General features: G+C 37.8%; 1 protein-coding gene across 14 annotated transcripts in view; it reads left to right on the top strand.

Moving 5' to 3' along the window:
* The window catches only part of CCDC62 (coiled-coil domain containing 62), a 36,967-nt gene that overhangs the window by 11,413 nt on the left and 4,608 nt on the right, over positions 1–20,946 (top strand). For 3 of the 14 annotated variants that reach the window (XM_012524250.4, XM_012524248.4, XM_071209777.1), the window contains 6 exons: positions 3,140–3,286; positions 10,220–10,308; positions 10,652–10,767; positions 13,223–13,945; positions 15,878–16,034; positions 17,914–18,039. In XM_012524250.4, the coding sequence (XP_012379704.1) occupies positions 3,140–3,286; positions 10,220–10,308; positions 10,652–10,767; positions 13,223–13,945; positions 15,878–16,034; positions 17,914–18,039 (1,358 nt within the window). Of the gene's footprint in view, positions 1–3,139; positions 3,287–7,743; positions 7,900–10,219; positions 10,309–10,651; positions 10,768–13,222; positions 13,946–15,877; positions 16,035–17,913; positions 18,040–20,946 lie in introns of those variants that run through there. The other 11 variants (XM_058281305.2, XM_058281306.2, XM_012524249.4 and 8 more) reach the window with 9 other exon arrangements.

The raw sequence follows: 20,946 nt of genomic DNA, 5'->3' as shown, positions 1-20,946 counted from the left end.
CCATGATTCATATTTTTCTGGGTAATATATAATCTTGAAGTTTTATAATGAAAGAAAGCCTAGGTATACTGAATAGGTTAGTGCTGTATACTGTGAATATTGATATAGAAGCTGGTGTAAAAATTTAAATTTTTCTTCAAAGGGTATGGAAGTAGGCCCACTTTCTCCAGACTTTCCCCACTATGGTGCAGAGTAAACTGTTGGACTTAGGAGCTACCATTTTAGTCTTAAATCTGTACCTGTAGTGTCACATTTTATACGGTGGTCATTGCTTTAGATAAGAAGATTGACTCCCACTTTGGAACAAGCAACCTTAGAAGCAGTGACAAAAGATATAGTGTGATAGAAGTTATTCCTACTACTTTCCACAGTGGAATGCCTTGTGAGGCAATGAGTTCTCCATTTACTCAATGTATTTAAGCAAGGGAACATTGTAGAGAGGATTCCTGCAGGTGCCTGAACTAAATGACCTTTGAAGTTTCTTTCAGCTAAAAGATTTTGGGAATTGTGAAATTTTATCTTGGCTGTTGTATTAGTTAGCCAAAGGGGTGTCAATGGAAAATACCAGAAATCTTTTGGCTTTCATAAAGAGTGTTTATTTCAGGTAGAAGCTTACAGTTACCAGGCCATCAAGCATAAGTTACTTCCCTCACCAAAATCTATTGCCACGTGTTGGAGCAAGATGGCTGGTGAAGACTGCAAGGGTTTAGGCTTCCTGGGTTTCTCTGTTCCTGAGGTTCGTTTTCTCCGGGCTCAGCTCCTCTGCTCTCTCCACAAGGCGAGGTGTAGACTGTCAGGCAAACGGCTCTTCTCTCTCTCTGAGGCCTCTGCTGTGTCCAATTGAGCCTTCTCTCCTCTACATCTGCTTCTCTATGTGTTTACTTCCCAGGCTCCAGGATCAAAACTCCAAACCCCCTTCTCTGCAGCGCAGTTTCAAGCAAGGACTCAAAGTCCTACTGACATGGCCCAATCAAAGCCTCAATCATTATTTAATCAAGTAAAAGTGAAACCTCTGAATTTAGTATCTAATATGCCCAGGGAAACAGACCAGTTTACAAACATAATCCAATATCTAGTTTTGGAATTCATAAATAATATCAAGCTACAGCTGACTTAATTAATATATCTTTATTGTGGTAACATATGTACAATATAAAATTTCCCATTTTAACCACTTTCAAGTATACAATTTAATGGTATTAATTAAATTCAGAGTGTTATGCTACCATCACCACCAAGACTTTTTCAACACTCAAAACAGAAACTTTACCCATTAAGCATTAACTCCCCATTCCCCTTTCCCTGTCCCCACTCCTGCTAACCTGTAGTCTAATTTCTTTCTCTGTAAATTTGCATATTCTGATTATTTCATATAAATGAAATCATAGAATATCTGTGCTTTTGTATCTGGCTTATTTCAGTCAATATGATGTCTTTACTGTTCATCCATGTTGTAGCTTGAATAAAACTTTACAGCTGAGTTGTACATATATATATTGGTCATCTCTAGATGGACAGGGGTTGTTCCACCTTCTGGCTTTTGTGAATAATGTAGCTATAAACGTTGGTCTATAAATACCTGTGTGTGTTTTTTTTTTAAGGTTTATTTATTTATTTCTCTCCCCTCCCCCCCCCACTGTCTATTCTCTGTGTCTATTTGCTGCGTATTTTTCTTTGTCCGCTTCTGTTGTAGTCAGCTACATGGGAATCTGTGTTTCTTTTGTTGTGTCATCTTGTTGTGTCAGCTCTCTGTGTGTGGCGCCATTCCTAGGCAGGCTGCACTTTCTTTCGCACTGGGCAGCTCTCCTTATGGGGCGCACTCCTTGCACGTGGAGCTCCCCTATGTGAGGACACCCCTGCGTGGCAGGGCACTCCTTGTGCGCATCAGCACTGCGTGTGGGCCAGCTGCACATGGGTCAAGGAGGCCCGGGGTTTGAACCGCGGACCTCCCATGTGGTAGACGGACGCCCTAACCACTGGGCCAAGTCCGCTTCCCAAATACCTGTTTGAGTTCCTGCTTTCAGTTCTTTTGGGTTTATACCTAGGACTTGGATTGTCAGGTTATGCAATAATTCTGTCCTTAATTTTCTGATGAAACTTGGCTGATTTAGTTTAAAAGACTCAACATTTGAAATCTTGTCCTTTTGATGCCTTGATCTATGGCAAATCATAGGTCTACTCTCCATTCATAGCTTCAGCCAAACCACAGTCATAATTAAGGGCCTTGACAGCAGGGATGGACTCTCTGTCTTCTCCTTTTGGATCTGCTGTTATTAGCACAGCACTTGGGATCTATTATAGGCATTCAGTAAATATTTATTGGATGTTTGTATATGCCTAGGTAAGCTATTCAAGTAAAAAGAAGTCTGCTATATCACCATTTATGCTTTATAAGTATTTTGCCAGTTCAACCTTCAATAAAAATATTTTTAAAAAAAACAAAAATAGAATGATGAGAAATGGAATAGAGAGTAAAGGACATATTCATTTAGTTTGGGTGGATGGGGAAGGCTTCTTGGAAGACTTTATTTTGTGCTGGACTGGAATGGTGGAAAGAACTAGCTGTGTGAGGAAACTGAGTCACAGACTGCCCAGGTAGAAGGAAAAGCAATGTAAAAGCCAGAGGGTGGGTTTTGAGGTGGGGACATGTTCAAGAAATAGCAAGATCAGTCTATGTCATTGCTCTGAAATAAGAATATTTGGATATCAGGTTTTGTTTGTTTTGTATTTTATTTTAGTAAATATATACACATGCTATACTATTAAAAAAAAAAGGGCAGGAAAAAAGTGGGGAGAACAGAAGGTAGGGATGGAGGCAGGAATAAGGTCACTTGGAACTTTGTGGTCTGTGGTTTCACCCTGAGTGTCTTAGGAAGCCATTGGGAGGCTTTCCACAAAGAAGTGACATGAGCAGATTTTTATTTTTTAAAAATTGCACTGATTGCTCTGTAGACAGTGGGTGGTATAGGGTTTAAGCAGGGAGACCAGTGAAGTAAAAGGTGGTGTGGACCAGGGTCATTGCCGTGGACAAGATGTCAGATATGGGACATGTTTTGGTTGTATATCCAACAGGACTTTCACATTAATTAGAAGAGGGTGCTGAAGATGTGAGGATTATTCATAGCATCTCTGTTCCTAGGAACTAGCATTTATTTGAGGACTTTTTTTCCTTTCGTTTGTGAAGAGGAGCTGAATGAAAAGACGACAGAAAATAATGAACAACGAGAAGAAATCATTCGCCTTAAACAAGAGAAAAGTTGCCTGCATGATGAATTGGTTTTTACTGGTAAGTACAGGTAACTAGTTGAAGTGATTAAATAGTTACATATTTGTAACCTGAACTTTTTAAGGTACTGCTGTTACAGGCTAAAGAAATTATACTTCTCTCAAAATAGGTTTTTGGTGGTTGGTTTTTTGGTTTTGTTTTGTTTAACACCCTTTGAGGGATGTCTTTGGACAGACAAGGCATGAAATTGTAAAACTATTAATCATACCTTCTATTTAACTCTCTTTCTTTTCCCCTTGAGTAAAATGAGGAGCTATGGTCTCTTCCATCTGGAGTGTGAGACACTGCTTCTCTCTAAAAACAAAACACTAGTGCTTAAGAATTCTTTTTTTTTTTTAAACCATTTTTATTGGTACATATTAATAAAGCATAAAATTCACCCAAAGTTTACAGTCATTGGTATTTGGTGTAATCACATCCTTGAGCATTCATCATTTTGGTCATTGTTAGAGCATTTTTATTATTTTAATAATAAAAAACAGACAAAAAACTTCTTAAGAATTCTTTAAGAAAGAATCTTGTGAATTAATTAGGGTAGGATGTTTATAATTTTGTAAATACCTGATGCTAATAGTTTTCCTGTAATTGTCATAGTTGGGAAAATAATTATGCACTTTCTCACATCAGTATGCTCCTAAAATAAGAATGTTGGATGAATGTTTCTTAATATAAAGCAAGTTTCTCAATAATGTTTAACTTATGCCCCTTTCTGATAACATGAAAATCTTAATTCCAGTCTCATTACACCCTATCCCCTGCTTACCCCCAGTACCTTATAGTTTTCCCTGGGGAAAGCCTCACCTTCTTTCTCCATCCCTAATTGGAAATCACTGATATGCAGATCTTTTCTATATCCCTACCAGCCAAGAGGTTTTTACTGAGCTTTAATTTCTTTTTCTTTTTTTTTTTTTAATATTTATTTATTATTTTTTTTAAAATTACATTAAAAAATATATATATGAGGTCCCATTCAACCCCACCGCCCCCGCCCCCCACTCCCCCCACAGCAACACTCTCTCCCATCATCGTGATACATCCATTACAACCTGGTAAGTTCATCTCTGAGCATCACTGCACCCCATAGTCAATGGTCCACATCATAGCCCAGACTCTCTCACGTTCCATCCAGTGGGCCCTGGGGGGATCTACAGTGTCCCGTAATTGTCCCTGAGCTTTAATTTCTGTAGTTCGTATTGTGAAAATCGTAGATTTTCAGTTTGATGAAGTTCCAAATAGAAAATTAAATTAATTTTTTTATTTCATTCTACTCATATCTACCCTTAGTCCTTGTCCTTCTAGGAGGAGACTACATTTCTGTAATTGGAAGGGAAAATATATGTATAGTATTAAGAAATGTTCAAGTAAGATGGAATTCTTAATTTTAATCTCCTGTGGCTAAAGATGGAGGGGAGGTAGGATTTTCTACCACTAGAGGTCACTATTTCCATTATTTCTAATATTGTTGTGTCTTAAAGTAATGACACTTGTTATATTACTAAAAATATATTTGTAGCTTTAAAAACAGTCTTTGGGTCGACATTTATGTGCCAGGCATCTGCTAGTTCCTGAGAAGCTCATGGGCCCACGGAAAATTTAGTACTCCACAAATGTATGAATAAAATGCCATGGGGGGAGAAAAAATCAGTTTGTAAGGGAGTGGGTTTAGCTCAGTGGTTTGGCTGCCTGCTTCCCACATACAAGGTCCCATGTTCAATCCCTGGTACCTCCTTAAAAAAAAAAAAAAAAGCCATGGCAGGTCAGAGGACAGAATAATTAAAGTTATAGTATAGTTAAGCACTATCCTTTAGTTTTGATTCGACACTTTATATTCATGCCTCCTATTATGTATTTATGTATTACTAAGTGACTTATATGGAATTTGTGAGGTAATGCTATATTAAATCCATTTTGTGAAGTTTTTCACCATTTCCTAAGCTGATTTCTTGAACATCTTTTCTATTGAATTCAATCTCCTACCCTTGTCTCAAAACACTATATGTTTATGTAAAGTAAATTAATCTTAAAAGAAATTTTTAAAGGCTCATTCTGATAATATGCTGTCTGGTACTATGGCTAAAAGTTAACAATTCTTTTTGAAGTTGGAAGAAGTCTTAACATTTTACTTTTCTTTTTTCAAACTTTTTTCAACTCTTTTGTTGAAGGGGAAGTCCTTCACATAGGCTTAGAGACATGTTTCATTTGTCCATTTTGTTTATAAGGAGTTTGCAAACAAAATGATGATGCATTTCTGAGAGTCAGTGAGGCCTTGTGTGATTGACTTGCCCAAGGACTCCCAGTCAGTAGAAGGCAGAGCTTTGACCAATACTCGGCAAGGTCCTAACTCATCCACAATCTCTTTACAATGTGCTTCCTTTCTTAGGCTTCTTGTTCAAGTAGGTTTCAACAGCGAGTTCTATGCCTCTTTATTTTCTATGACCATCCTTTATAACTTATAAAAACAGGCCTCACACAGCAAATGGACACAGAGAGCAGACAACTGGGGGGGTGGAGAAATAAATAAAAAATAAATCTTTAAAAATAGGCCAACCTAAAGCACTTTGAGCTCTCAGCCATGTAGAAAACTGTCTGAATTAAGGAAACATTTATATTTACAGTAGAGTTGCATCTCATGTAGCAGTAGAGTATTCTAAATTCAGAGATAAAGGTAAAGTTTAGATATATTTAAAATTACCCTTGGGCGCCAGATAAAGTAGTAAACTTTTGTTTAGGGGCTATGTTCTATACAAAACAATCATCTTTAAACACTAGGAATATACTTAGCATATGAAGATGCTATTAATATTAATATGAGGGAAGCGGACTTGGCTTCATTGGCGTCCGCCTACCACATGGGAGGTCCACGGTTCAAAACCCGGGCCTCCTTGACCCGTATGGAGCTGGCCGATGGGCAGTGCTGATCCGTGCAAGGAGTGCCCTGCCGCACAGGGGTGTCCCCTGTATAGGGGAGCCCCACATGCACTGTAAGGAGAGCTGCACAATGCGAAAGAAAGTGCAGCCTGCCCAAGAATGGCGCCGCTCACATGGAAAGCTGATACAACAAGATGAGACAACAAAAAGAAACACAGATTCCTGGTGCCACTGATAAGGATAGAAGTGGTCACAGAAGAACACAAAGTATAGGGACACAGAGAGCAGACAATGGGGGTGGCGGGGAGAGGGAAGGGGAGAGAAATACAAAACAAAAAAAATTAATATGAAAGGTTTTTAGGATTCAGATCAAATGAGGAAACATAGATGTATGTCCCCCATCTCATTCCAGGCATATGTACTGAGAGAATATTGGGTGGAGGAATCACCCCCACTGTTGAAATAGTTGGGTTTTCTTTTTATTATTTCATTGTGCATATAATTGAATTCATGTAAATGAAATGCAACTCCATATCCATAATACATATGCACTATATTTATATGTTTTTATTATGATGCTGGCTTGTCTGCTGCAAAAAAAAAGGAATTGAAAATTAAATAGGAAAAATGTATTACTTTAAATGTGGCACCATGGCTTCATTGCTTTTTTTCAGGTTCTGAATGTTATGCACAAGGATGGCTTTTATTTTTTTAAAGATTTGTTTTATTTATTTATTTCTCTCCCTTCCCCCCCGCCCCCCACCCCGGTTGTCTGTTCTCTGTGTCTATTTGCTGTGTCTTCTTTCTTTGTCTGCTTCTGTTGTCAGCGGAATGGGAATCTGTGTTTCTTTTTGTTACATCATCTTGTTGTGTCAGCTCTCCATGTGTACAGCACCATTCCTGGGCAGGCTGCGCTTTCTTTTGCGCTGGGCAGCTCTCCTTATGGGACGCACTCCTTGTGTGTGAGGCTCTCTCTGTGGGGGACACCCCTGCATGGCAGGGCACTCCTTGCTCGCATCAGCACTGCACGTGGGCCAGCTCCACATGGGTCAAGGAGCACCGGGGTTTGAACTGTGAACCTCCCATGTAGTAGGCAGACGCCCTAACCACTGGGCCAAGTCCACTGCCAAGGATGGCTTTTAAAAGTAGGATTCTGTTACAGACAAACATTGGAAGGAGCTGAGCTTTAAACATGTTTCTGGCAGTGGGGGTGGCATTGTATATAGATCTGGCCTCCCTTTTTTTTTTTAGCAATCTATTTTAATGATCTGACCTCACTTTTTTTTTTCCCAAACAAAAGGTCTCACATATTTATTACTGAACCAACTTATTTATGCCAAAACATAAAACAAAAATAAGAACAGCATTTTCCTCCAATAAAGTCCAACTGTTAAGAAAGGGTCTCCTTGAACAAGGTGTAAGTGAACTCAATACAGTGTAAACATGTGAGTTATTACATGTGCGTTTCCTTACAGACCCAGCTTGGTTCTTCTCCAACGTCTTTTCTTGGAGTTGTTCCTGATTTTATTGCCTGTTTTCATTCTAATCCATTGACGAATGGGACGATTCTGTTTTTGTTTCTTGGCCAGGAATCGCTTGATTCTAAAAGTCTTGTGAGAAGACATGGCGAAGCTAGAAGTCAAATGCACTCATGATGGCAGACGAAGACAGAGAAAGACCTGGCCTCACTTTTAATTTGCCTGGTCCCTGTGACCTCCAGTATACACTCCAGAATTGCTGTCTAGGTAGATTGCAGGCAGCAGCAAAGTGCAACCTTTATCCTTCATGGTTTCAGTGATGTTCCAAGTGTAATGACCATAAAAATTTGTATTGTTTCATCCATGTGAAAAAGGTGGTTTATGAAAAAACCATAGATATATAAATTGTAAACTTTTATTTATTTAGATTGCATCAGATTACACTTAGTTTGAACTTCTTAGAAAGGTATTGATTTTTTTTAAAAGAGGCATTCTCGAGCTCTCAGTTCCATGTGAATCAAATGTTTTCTGCTTAGGCATACTACTAATTTTTTCTGGTACCAGTCCTTGTTTATTTTTATTTCTTTATTTTTTTAAAGATTAAAACAAATTTTTTAAAAATTTATTTCTCTCCCCTTCCCCTCCCCCCCCCCAGTTGTCTGTTCTCTGTGTCCATTCGCTGCATGTTCTTCTTTGTCCACTTCTGTTGTTGTCAGTGGCATGGGAATCTGTGTTTCTTTTTGTTGCGTCATCTTGTTGTGTCAGTTCTCCGTGTGTGTGGCGCCATTCCTGGGCAGGCTGAACTTTCTTTCGCGCTGGGTAGCTTTCCTTACAGGGTGCACCCCTTGTGCATGGGCCTTCCCTACACCAGTCCTTGTTGTAGTACTTCAGATTCTTTCATTTCTGTGGATTATCATTAACCAAATTCTGCAACTATTTTAAAAATATTGATTTTCCATATTCCAACTCTGTTAATACTGAACTATCCATGTTTCAGCAAAATATTTAGTCTTATAAAAGAATGAAAATAAAAATAACACCTTTTTGTTTTGTTTTCACTAAGAAACTGAGTGTATTTTTGCATATATGCATATATTGAAGAGAATTCTTAATCTCAATTATCTGTCAGGTAAAAAGAGTTTTCAAGAAAGTAAAGTCTTCAAAGTAATGCTGCACTTTTTTTTTTTAATTCCCCTCCCACTCCCCAACCCCCCCTCCCCCGCCATGGCTTGCTTACTGTCTACTCTCTGTGTCCATTCGCTGCATGCTGTTCTGTGTTTTCACTTGTCTCCTTTTTGTTGCGTCACCTTGCTAAGTCGGCTCTCTGTGGCTCTTGCGGGCCGGCGGTTCTCTGCGGCTTGCAGGAGAGCCCGCCTTCACAAGGAGGTCCCAGGACGTGAACCCAGGGCCTCCCATATGGTAAACAGGAGCCCAGCTGATTGAGCCACGGCTACTTTCCAGTGCTGGGCTTTTATTAAAATGGAAATATAGTTTGTCTATCTATGGGGGCACCTCACAGGCACAGATACTTTTGGTCATTGAAAATACATAATGGGAAGCGGATTTGGCTCAACTGATACAGCATCTGCTTACAACATGGTAGGTCCAGGGTTCAAACCCAGGGCCTCCTGACCTGTGTGTGGTGAGCTGGCCCATATGCAGTGCTGATGCATGCAAGGAGTGCTGTGCCACGCAGGGATGTCCCCCACATAGGGGAGCCCCACACGCAAGGAGTGCACCCCGTGAGGAGAGCCACCCTGTGTGAAAAAAGTGCAGCCTGCCCAGGAGTGGCACCACACATATGGAGAGCTGATGCAGCAAGATGACACACCAAAAAAAAGGAGATGCAGTTTCCCAGTGCTGCTGACAAGAATACAAGCAGACACAGAAGAATACACAGTGAATGAACACAGAGAACAGACAATGGGGGGGTAGAGAAATAAATAAAAAATCTTAAAAATACATGGGAAGGGCCTGGTTATGAGATTATATCTGATTTACCTGCATAAGGGCAAAAATAATGATTTCCCCCTCATATAATGTTATTTTTTTTCTTTTGATAAAGGTAATATATTGTTTGGATTTTTACAGTGACAGTGCACCCATACTTGTGTAATGTGAAGAAAAGTTAAAAATAAAAGTAGTATATATTATAGAGATTTGGAAGCCACACATTTTCCCAAAATGTAAAAAAAAAAAAAAGGGGAGGGGGAGAAAAATTGCTTCTATCCAAAATAATCTCTCTCGATACTTTTGGATATTTATCCTTCTATCCAAAATAATCTCTCTCGATACTTTTGGATATTTTCTTTTTCCTATGCACATGTACATGCAAACACATGTAATTTAGATCATAGAGTTGATATAAATTTTGAATCCTTTTTTGACTTAGCATTAATTATATTGTGAATGTTTTCCTATTTGATGAAAGATCACAGAGTATAAAGCTCTTCCCAGCTATCCATTTGGCAATTTTTAAATTCAGGAGTGAGAAAAAAAATCTTACCTGAACATTAAATTGTTGGAAATTGAGAAGCTTGTATTGATATAGCTGAAAAGTGTTTTAATATTATTTCTTCTTCAATAGTAGAGAGAGAAAAGAGGAAAGATGAGTTACTTGACATTGCAAAGTCAAAGCAAGCACGCACAAACACTGAACTGCATAATCTGAGACAGGTATGTCCTTGACTATACTCCATTAGAAGGGAAATTTTTGTAAACATTAGGAAAAGTTTGAGACTGTCGATTTTGTTTATGATGCTTTTGGAGTTTTAACTACATTAGACTTATCATGATTAGCATCAGTAGATAGGAATTTTACTTATGGTTATTGAAAGTTACGAGACTGATTTACTGGCAATATCTGAGTGCTAACACATGGAAAATAAAAATAAACATTGAACATATTTCTCTGGTCACTGTGATTTGACTGTTTTAAGGTTTGAAAGTGCCAAATTAAAAGTGTACAATTTAGTTTTATGGTTACATTTTATATTGATTTTTCAATATCTGTGGGCAGATTTATGTAAAGCAACAGAGTGATCTGCAGTTTCTTCATTTCAATGTGGAAAATTCTCAGGAATTAATACAGTTATATGACTCAAAGACAGAGGAGTCAAAGGCTCTGGAATCCAGGTAATCTTAGTAAAATGCTGTCTATGTGATCTTGTGTTTTATTCAGTCAATAATATACAATACTTATCGGGGGCCATTGCCTACTAGTGTTCCCTATATAGCAGGGAATAAATATATGTCAACTAGTAATTGTCATTGTACTTCTAGGTTGTAGTAAGACCTGATCTTGGAATTTGAGGCATTATATTAATTTAGTCACTTGTTAGAAGTAAATTCATTAGTGTTTTTGGGTAGATGGCTTTGAATTAAAGTAGAAACTACAGAGATGATTAATTTATTCAGCAAATGTTTATTTTGTAGTCACAGCGTTCTAAGCACTGGGCTAGAAATAGGAAATACAAAGATCAATAGGACATCATACTTAGCTATAAGAAATAAACGCTAAATAATGGTTTAAATAACTGCAGTTGGAGTTCAAAGGAGGAGAAATGTCATTTCTAGCTGAGGGCGATCACTACTCTTAACCTAATTTTCCTGTTTTTCTTGTTATTGTAAGGGGATGTCTTCTCTTGCTTATGACAAGCAGTGTATTTGAATTAAATTGGTTTCTGTAAAATTAAAATATGAACATGAAGTATGGTTTAATTTAATAGGCACATAACTAAATTTGGTCTACTTTTCCTAGCAGAAATGTTGCAGTCACGAAAAGTAAGAGGGGTTAATGAATTTCCCCCCAACTACATGTAGCTGCAAAGACTGGACTTGACTGGAGGCAGTTTCTTTCCCAGGGCGAATGGAATTCAGAATAGCGGTAGTTAGTAGTTGTCAGGAGGGAGTGTAAGAAGCAATTATTATAGCAGGCAGTGCGAATGGGAATTAAATTGCACTGTTCTGTGCTTGCTGTACTTTTTTTTTTTTCCTTTTGTACATTCTTCTATTGCTCTGCATTACAGCCCCTGCCACTGCCAGGAAACACCAAACCAATTCAGGTTTGTAGGCAATAAGAACTTGCAGGCAATGGGAAGCAGACGTGGCTCAACTGGTAGATCGTTCGCCTACCATATGGGAGGGACTAGCGATGGAGACCCAGGGCCTCCTGACCTGTGGGGTGAGTTGGCCCATGCGCAGAGCTGCCGTGCGCAAGGAGTGCTGTGCCGCACAGGGGGAGTGTGCCCTGCAAGAGAGCTGCTCCGTGTGAAAAAAGTGCAGCCCACCCAGGAGTGGCGCTGCACACGGAGAGCTGATGCAGCAAGATGACGCAACAAAAAAGAGACGCGGTTTCCCGGTGCCACCGAGGGTGCAAGTGGGCTCAGAACACACAGCGAATGGACATGGAGAACAGACAATGGGGGATGGGGAAGGGAGGAGAAATAATTTTTTTCTTAAATAAAAAAAAAACAACTTGCAGGCGAAAGCCCCTAACAGGTTAGCTCATTATCCTATTTGCACTTCACTGCCACTGGGAAGTACCTGGACTAAATGAGTTGAGGTTATTCTATAAAAACTTAAAAGTCTTATGCCATTATAGAAGGAGGGAGTTGAGTTTTCCTAGGGAGCAGAATTCTACATATCAGAATAGTAAATACATGTGACATGAAAACTTTAAAGGATGAATTATTTAAAAGGTTTATCACATTTATGTAGTAGTCTTTATTTTATGCACATATGTTATTTCTTAGATCAGCTTTTAATATATAAGTTATCTAGCAGATTTTGTAGAGGGACTGTAATGAATGCTGTGTGGTAAACACATTTATTACTTTCCAGTTTATCTTGTACCCTGACTCTTCCTCTTTTATCCTCGTTTCATCTCTTATTTGTGGTAAAACTAACAGAATTAGGAAAGGCTATGTCAGATCGATCAGCAAGTGTTTATAAAACACTTAACATAAAGTGTGTTGTAGGTACAAGATAGATTGAAAAATAGCCTCTGCCCATAAGAAACAGAAGAGTCTATTGAGAAGACAGGAAATACGAATGAAACCATGAGCAATATAGTTGTAATAGGAAATCATCCGTACAATTAATTAGATAGTATTATAGTTAGGTAATGGATTTGTGATGTGGACAGTAAGAAGTGCAGGAATGGGAGCAGATATGGCTCAAGCAGTCAAGCACCCGCCTTCCACATGGGAGGTCCTGGGTTTGGTTCTCTGTGCTTCCTGGAAAAAAAAAAAACGTAGGGAAGCCAATGTGGCTTAGTGGTTGAGCGCTGGCTTCCCACATATGAGGTCCCGGGTTCAATCCCTGGCCCTTGGTACCTCAAAAAAAAAAAAAAAAAAAATTGCAGGAGTTGAGGGAAGAGGAAGCAAGTGTGGGCTCTGGTTATTAGAAAGGCTTCCTGGAGGAGGCAGGGTTAGAATTATGGGCTTTGAAGAAAAAAATAAATATCTTATGTTTCATTTCAAACAAGTCACTTTGGGATTTAGCTTTACTACTGTGGTTTATGTGAAATATTTAGAATGATAGTATCAAATATATCTTATAACTTCTGTTTTTTGTAATACCATTATAGCAGAGACATGTGTTTATCAGACCTTGAAAATAACTACCCAAAAGTCGATGTTAAGAAGGAGAGAAATCAGAAGTTATTGGTTAAGGACCAAAAATTTGAGACTATGTTGGTTCACCAAAATAAGTCAGACAAGAACTCTTTTGATGTATGCGAAGGGAAGAAACCACAGGTTAATCCTTTATTTGGGGAAAAAAGTATAACTGCTATTTCATGTCTGTTTACAAAAGAGTCAGCAGAGAACCCAAAGTCCTGGTCTCTTGGAGAAAAAATCCAGATGGAACCTGAAAACAAAAGTGCCTTGTGCAAGATTCATGCAGAATCACCAAAAGGTAACGAAATAGGAATTCAGAATGGAAAGAAACAACTATCTGAAGCATCTTTATCTGATGAAAAGCAGTGGCATGATCTCAATGTTTACCTGGGCCTGGCCAACTGTTATGGTTCAAAACAACAAAAAAAGCTGGATGTGGAATGTCAAGATCAGATCGAAAGGTCTGACATCTCATGTTGTCAGAGAAGTGAAGCCTGTCTGGATGACAGTGACATTTGTGAAGCTAAGTGCTGCCACCCTAGTAACTTCATAATTGAAGCTCCAGGCCACATGTCTGATGTAGAGTGGATGAGTATTTTCAAGCCTTCTAAAGTGGAGAGAATTGTTCGCCATAAATCTGTGTGTACTTGTTCAGAAAACATCAGTAGAACAAAATCTAACTCCTCAACAAGGTTAGTGATGGTTCATGTTTGCAGACACGCAGGAGAGCATACACACAATATGTAGAAACTGGAAGGGCTGCAATAACCACATCAGGCCTATTGTGAACTGAAAGTAGTCCTTGAAAACAGAAATATGTTCTTATTTAAGAGAAATGATTTATTCTTTGCATCACAAGATAGACTGTTGAGTCTTTCGTTTTAGAGAGACCTTTATTAAATTCCGTGAAAAGTTTGTACCTAGAATGGCTTCTGAGGCAAAGGTTTTATTTAAAGACAAAAACAATTGATAATAGTTTGGCAAGTAGGTTGTATTAAAAAACAAATGGGTGGGGCAATGTTCAGAATGGAATGCTGCCTTGGAGCATTCCTCACCCCAGGATCTGCTTTGAATGGACAAGCTGAGGCACTCCTGTCCAGATTGCATTACCTAGACTCGATATAACGATTTCTCTTTGCCCTTATCCAGGGTGGCTTGGCATGATTACATAGCCAACTGCTTCTGCCTTTATGTTCCATTTATATTTATTTTCTACTTTATGTTTCCCAAATTTTCTTACGTCTTTAATCATGCATGAGAAAGATTATTTGTATTTAACCTAGTTGCTGGAAATGATTGGGTTTTTTGTTTTTGTTTTTGGATTAGTTATTAGCATATGCTGCATGGTTCAAGCTTATTGTTAGAATTGCTGAATCTTGTAATTGAATGGAGCTATAATAATGTCTGCTATTTTTAAATAAAGCATACCTCTTCAATCTTAGAGGAAGGATGAAGTTTCTATATTGAGAGCCTTATTTGAATCATTGCATTGACTTTCATAGGACTTTATGATTAAAATTCCTTTCTGGTTTTTATATATTTGGATTCTTTGGCCCTTTTAGAAGCTTGCGTCATTTACAATCATCCAGATATTTATTCTGTCAGTTGCAAAATTAAAAAGCAAACTAAATGCCATCTATTCATATTTGATTTTAAAGATCTTTAAATAATTGCAGGTATCAATAGGGCACAACTGTTTTCCACTACTAAACATAACTCTCATGTACTAAGGGGAAAACTTTAGTCAGGTGGTTTTAAGAGCTTGGTGGACATGTATTAAATATAATGTAGGAACAAAATTCAAGTTTAACTTAAGGGTTTTCTTTTGAGGCCCTTTTTAAAACCTCTCTGACTTGAAGTAATTGAATTGGCTGCTTGTTCTGCCAGCAGAGGCACATGCCAAGGCATCACATGACAAATATGTGATTATGTAGAAAAGATAATTGTGTTTTCCTATTTTTCCTTAGATTATAAGAACTTGTATGCCTACTTTATTATCTGACTAAAATGTTGCCATTTGTGAATATTACCCTTGTGGGAGAAGAAACCTGGGTGGCCTGCTCACGCTCAGTTTTATAGGACCAGGGGACAGTTCTCTGACCTGTTCCAGAGCAGCTTTTGCTCTTATACTCTCCTTTGAGCCTAGAACTTTTAATAACACACCAAGGAGATTATGGGTGTTTGATCCTAAATACTGAGTACTTATAGAATTAATGAGCTGCAACAATGCCTTTCTACTTTCACAAAAGGACTTTTAAAAAATCATGAACAAAAAATATGTCTCATAAACCAGAAATCTAAAATTTTCATGACAAGGCTAAGCCTATACTATGTTAACTTTTCTCTTCCCTTTTGGATGATGCTGTTCCTGCAACTTCCTTTATGTTTGTTTGTTTGTTTGGGGGTATGTGTGTGTGTGAAATTATCTTTTTTGTAGTTACGTTAACCAAGAGTTTTAATTCTTACTTGCAAAGGGTATGCATTAATTTATAATATTTTACTCTCCTCACAAAAAGAAATATTTTTAAAATCCTGTTGAGATGCTTTTAAGTACAAGAATGCTGATGCTATATGTTCGGTACTGTTTTAAGACATCTGTTTCTATTTGGTTTTATGATCAATAGTGAGCCAGTTGCCATCCAGCATTCCCTTTGTTTGAGTTCCTCAAAATCTACCTTAAGAGGGGATGAGAATTTCATAGAGAAAGACACCTCTTCTGATAAAAAGAACTCACCTAAGATTTTATTAATCAACAAAGATGCAGCCTTTCCTGGTGAAAAGGTTTGTATTTATTTAGAAATAACCACCTTATTCAAGCAAGACCTTCTCATCAAGGTGCTCTTAATTCTTTAGCATTACTAACTAATTTTGGCCATTCCTCAATTTTTATTAGAGGACTTGAAAATTCCCCTTTTTTTCTCCTTTCAAAAATGATATTACTTTTTGTAAACGTGACATATTCTCATTGTAAAAAATATACACCAAGATAATATTGCCCAGATAATATTACCTGTGCCAAGCTACTGCTGCCTTCCAACACACATAACCTGGCAACACTATAGTCTTCAGAGAACCATAATAGGCATAGTTTTGATAAGTGTTAGTTCTCAGAGAAAACTAAAACTGGCAGAGCAATGAAAGGAGGTATATACCAGCCATACCAAAGGAATATTGTCTCATTGGATTGAGTCAGCTAGAATTGCTTCTGTCAGTTGAAAACAAAGCTACAAATATATGACAGATTAACACATGAAAAGATGCTTCACATCATTAGTCATTAGGGGAATGCAAATTAAAACCACTATGAAATACTATTTCATATCTGTTAGAATGCCTACAGTTAAACAAATTTTTCATACCAAATGTTGATGAGAATCTGGAGCATCTAAAACTTTCATATACTGATGATGGTGGGAATGTAAAATGGTAGAACCATTTTGGAAAACAATTTGGCAGTTATTTAAAAAGTTAAATATACACCCCTCTTAAGATCCAGCCATTCCACTTCTAGGTAGTTAACTGAAGAGAAATGAAAACTTATGTTTACATAAAGACTTGTACATAAATGTTCACGCAGCTTTATTCTTATTAGCCAAAAGCCTGGAAACAGCCCAGATGTCCATCAACAGGTAAATGAATAAACAAACTGGTATATCCATACATTAGTATACTTCTTAGCAATAAAAAGGAGTGAACTATTGATGTACACAGTGTGAGTGAATCACAAAATAATTAAGCTGAGTGAAAGAAGCCAGTCAGACAAAATTACTACCGTATGAATCTGTTATATAAAATTTTAGAAAATGCAAACTAATCTCTAGTGACAGTAGTTCATTCTTTGAGGATGGAAAGAACAGAGGGAGGGGTTAAAAAGGCCACAAGGAAACTTCTGGGGTGATGGGGATGTCTTGATTGTGGTGATGGTTTCATGGGTATATACATTTTTCAAAATTCTTCAAATTATACAGTTTAATTGTCTGTCAGCTATAACTCAACAAAGCTGTTATTTTTTTAAAGCTTTAAATATGAGCTCTTGGAGACCCTTTTTCAATTTTTGCACCTATTTTTCTGATGCAGTCTATCACATTGCTTTCCTACACTGTATTGAGACAGATGTATTCATTCAACACCTATATTTATGACTCATCTTTTAGGTGCCTAACCAGTAGTGATCATTGTTCATTGATAATTAGAAAGTTGAGAAAAATTAGCCAAAGTCCTTTTGAGAACAGGTGGCAGTAACTTATTTCCATGCTAAAAATCATGATGCCAAAGTTGAATATTAAATAAGAATAAATTAAAGCACATATCTACTATTTCCGGTCTTTAGTGCTGAAGAAAAATTTCATTTTGCAAGTATTTTGACTGCTACTTAGGCCCTTGAAAAGTTGATTTAGGAGACCTAAACAAAGGCCAGGATTCTTTCCTATAGATGTTACTTAATTAGTAACTTCTGTTCAAGTCAAATTATTCAGCTGGGTAGTGTCTAAGAATTAAAAAGAACTTAGTAAGGTATTTGATGTACTGCTTTGTTTTATAATACCTAAAGTCAAAGAAATGTTAATAAGAAGTTAACATTTGTGTCTGTAATGTTGTTTATAACTATATATTTTTAAATGCTTCTGATTTCATGGTTGCCTAAATTGTGTTACTTTCCTAGGATGATTTTTCTCCCACAAGTAAGCTTCAGCGTTTGCTGGCAGAGTCTCGTCAGATGGTTACCGACCTGGAGCTGAGTACTCTGCTCCCCATTAGCTCTGAGAGGGTCAGCAGCAGTGCCAAAAATGTACGTGTTTATTTTTCTTCTGACTAAGTTTGTTGTGTCTGATAACTCCATTGAGTACTGGTGTACTCCTGCGCAGGGTTGCACTCCTTGCGTGGGGGGGCACCCCTGTGCAGAGCGACACTCCTTGTGCACAGCAGCACTCCATGTGTATTAATTACCTGCATAAAGTTGTATCACCATCACTATTTATTTCCAATGGTTCTCATCACCCCAAATAGAACCTCTGCATCCATTAAGTAGTAACCCCCCATTTCTCCGTCCCTCATCCCCTGATAACCTCTGATCAGTTTTCTCTATGAATTTGCCTATTATAGGTATCTCATATAAGTAGAACCATATCGTATTTTTCATTTTGTTTTTGGCTTATTTCACTTAGCATGTTTTCAAGGTCCATCCATATGATAGCATGTAGCAGAACTTCATTCCAATTTTTGGCTGAATAATATTTCATTGTATAACTATGCCACATTTTGTTTATCATTTCATCTGTCCTTGGACACTGAAGTTGTTTCTGTCTTTTGGTTATTGTGAGTAATGAGCCTATGGACATTGGTGTACAAGTATCTGTTTAAGTTCCTGTTTTCAATTCTTGTGGGTATGTGCTAGGAGTGGAAGTGTCAAGCCTATGGTAATTTTGTGTTTAACTTTTTTTCTTTTTACTTTTTAAAATTGTGGTAACGTTAGCAGAATGCTCTGGGTTCTGGGCTTCTAGGTTCTTGGCTTTGTCCCGTAAAAGGCATGCCATAGCAGGGAGGCAAAGGAGTAAAGCCTTTGATGAGAAACATCAAAAGAAAAACAGTACACAACGCTAGACTTGGTTGCAGGCATGCTGCAGGGTGAGATGTGCATGTGGGGTCCTGAGTTAGGCCTTTTTAAGGCCATTCCTCCTTCCCTTTCCTAATGTTGGGGAGGGGCCCCAGCTGTTTGTTATTCTGATTGGTTGCCCTACCTGTTAGCTCTTAGGGGTCCAATGGGGAGGCCTGTTGTTTGGAGGTTTCCAGGACTTCCCCTTGACCACAGAAAGAGTTCCAAATGGGTTGTCATGGCCAGGGTCTAGGTGGGGTCTTGCCAGCTTTGTTCTTTAGTAGCAGCCTTCCCTTCAGCAGGGTTTCCAGATAGGGTCTCACAGCCATGTTCTCTGCTGGGTCCCAGCTGTGATTTGTCTTCTCTTCTCCTTATATTAACCTACCTCAATAAAAATACACATAACATGAAAGCATTTTAGCTATTTTTAAGTGTACAATTTGGTGACATTAAGTACAATGACAGTGTTATGTCATTTTTACCACTGTTGATTTCTAAAACATTATCATCATTGCAAGCAGAAACTCTGTACTCAGCAATAACTCCCCGTTCCACCCCCAACCCCTGGTGACCCTATTCTGCTTTCTGTCTGTATGAAATTGCCAGTTCTATGTACCTCATATAAGTACAGTCTTAAAACAATATTTGTCCTTTAGTGTCTGGCTTATTTCATTTAGCATTATTTTTTAAGCTTCATACATGTGTCTGAACTATGTTTAATTTTCTGAGGAACTGCCAGGCTGTTTTCCACAATGGCTCCATTTTTTACATTCCCCATCAGTAATGTGCACCTACACTTATTTTCCATTTATTAAAAAGTAATAGCAGGGAGTAGAGGTGGCTCAGACGTATAAGCGCCTGCTTCCCACATGGGAGGTCCCAGGTTTGGTTCCCTGAAAAATCAAACAACAAGCAAACAAATGAAAAAACCCAAGTCAGGGGAGCCAGTGTGGCTCAGTGGTTGAGCACCAGCTTCCCACATATGAGGTCCCGGCTTCAATCTCCAGCCCCAGTACCTCAAAAAAAAAAAGTAATATCCATCCTTAATTAAGGTTTTGATTTGCATTTCCCTAATGGATAATCATGCTGACAATTTTTCATGTGCTTCATCATGTATATATATTCTTTGAAAATATGTCTATTCAAGTCCTTTGCCCATTTTTAAATTGGGTTGTCTTTGACTTGTTGAATTGTAGGAGTTCTTTATGTATTCTCGATGTTAAACCATTATTGGATATATGGTTTCCATATATTTTCTTCCCTGATGTTGATTATCTTTTTACTTTCTTGATAATATTATTTGATAAACGGAAGTTTTACATTTCATAAATCCAGTTTCTTTTAATTAGTTTGCCTAAATGTGTGGGTTTATTTCTGAATTTTCAGTTCTATTCCATTAGACTGCTTATCTGTTTTTATGCCAGTACCACAGTAAACAGTGTATTCTGAAGAGCAGAAATCTCTAATTTTGATGAAGTCCAGTTCATCAGGATGTTGTTGTTTTTAATAGTGCTTTTGGTGTCCTAAGAAATCTTTACCAGCATCATTTGTTGAAAAGGTCATCCTTTTTCCTTTGAATTACTTTTGGCACCTATGTGAAAAATTAGTTCACCCCATATTCTTGGGTCTACCTCTGGACATTCTGACTAGTTCCATTGATCTGTTTGCCTATCCTTACACCAATGCCATACTGTATTGATTACTTTAGCTCTACAGAGAGTCTATGAAATCAGATAGTGGAAGCCCTCCAACTCTGTTCTTCCTCTTCAAAATATGTTCAGGTCAGTTTGTCAGTTATTACAAAGGTTTCTTCTGGTGTTGTGGTTGTGATTTCATTGAATCTGTAGATTAATTTTGGGAAAATTGATATCCATGAACAGAGTATATCTATTTTTTAAGCTCTTCTTTCATTTTTCTTAACCACTTTTTGCAGGTTTCATTGTAGAGAACTTGTACATCCTTTGTTAAATTTATCCCTATTTTTTTATTGATCCATAGTTTTTTTTAAAGATGTATTTATTTTTCTTTTTATTTTATTTATCCCCACAATCTTATATATGTAGTACCACCCAAATTCATGTTTTACATGAGGTTTTACTATCT

Source organism: Dasypus novemcinctus, chromosome 19 (assembly GCF_030445035.2).
Source record: "Dasypus novemcinctus isolate mDasNov1 chromosome 19, mDasNov1.1.hap2, whole genome shotgun sequence".
Lineage (NCBI taxonomy): Eukaryota > Metazoa > Chordata > Mammalia > Cingulata > Dasypodidae > Dasypus > Dasypus novemcinctus.
This window is presented reverse-complemented; position numbering and strand designations above follow the sequence as displayed.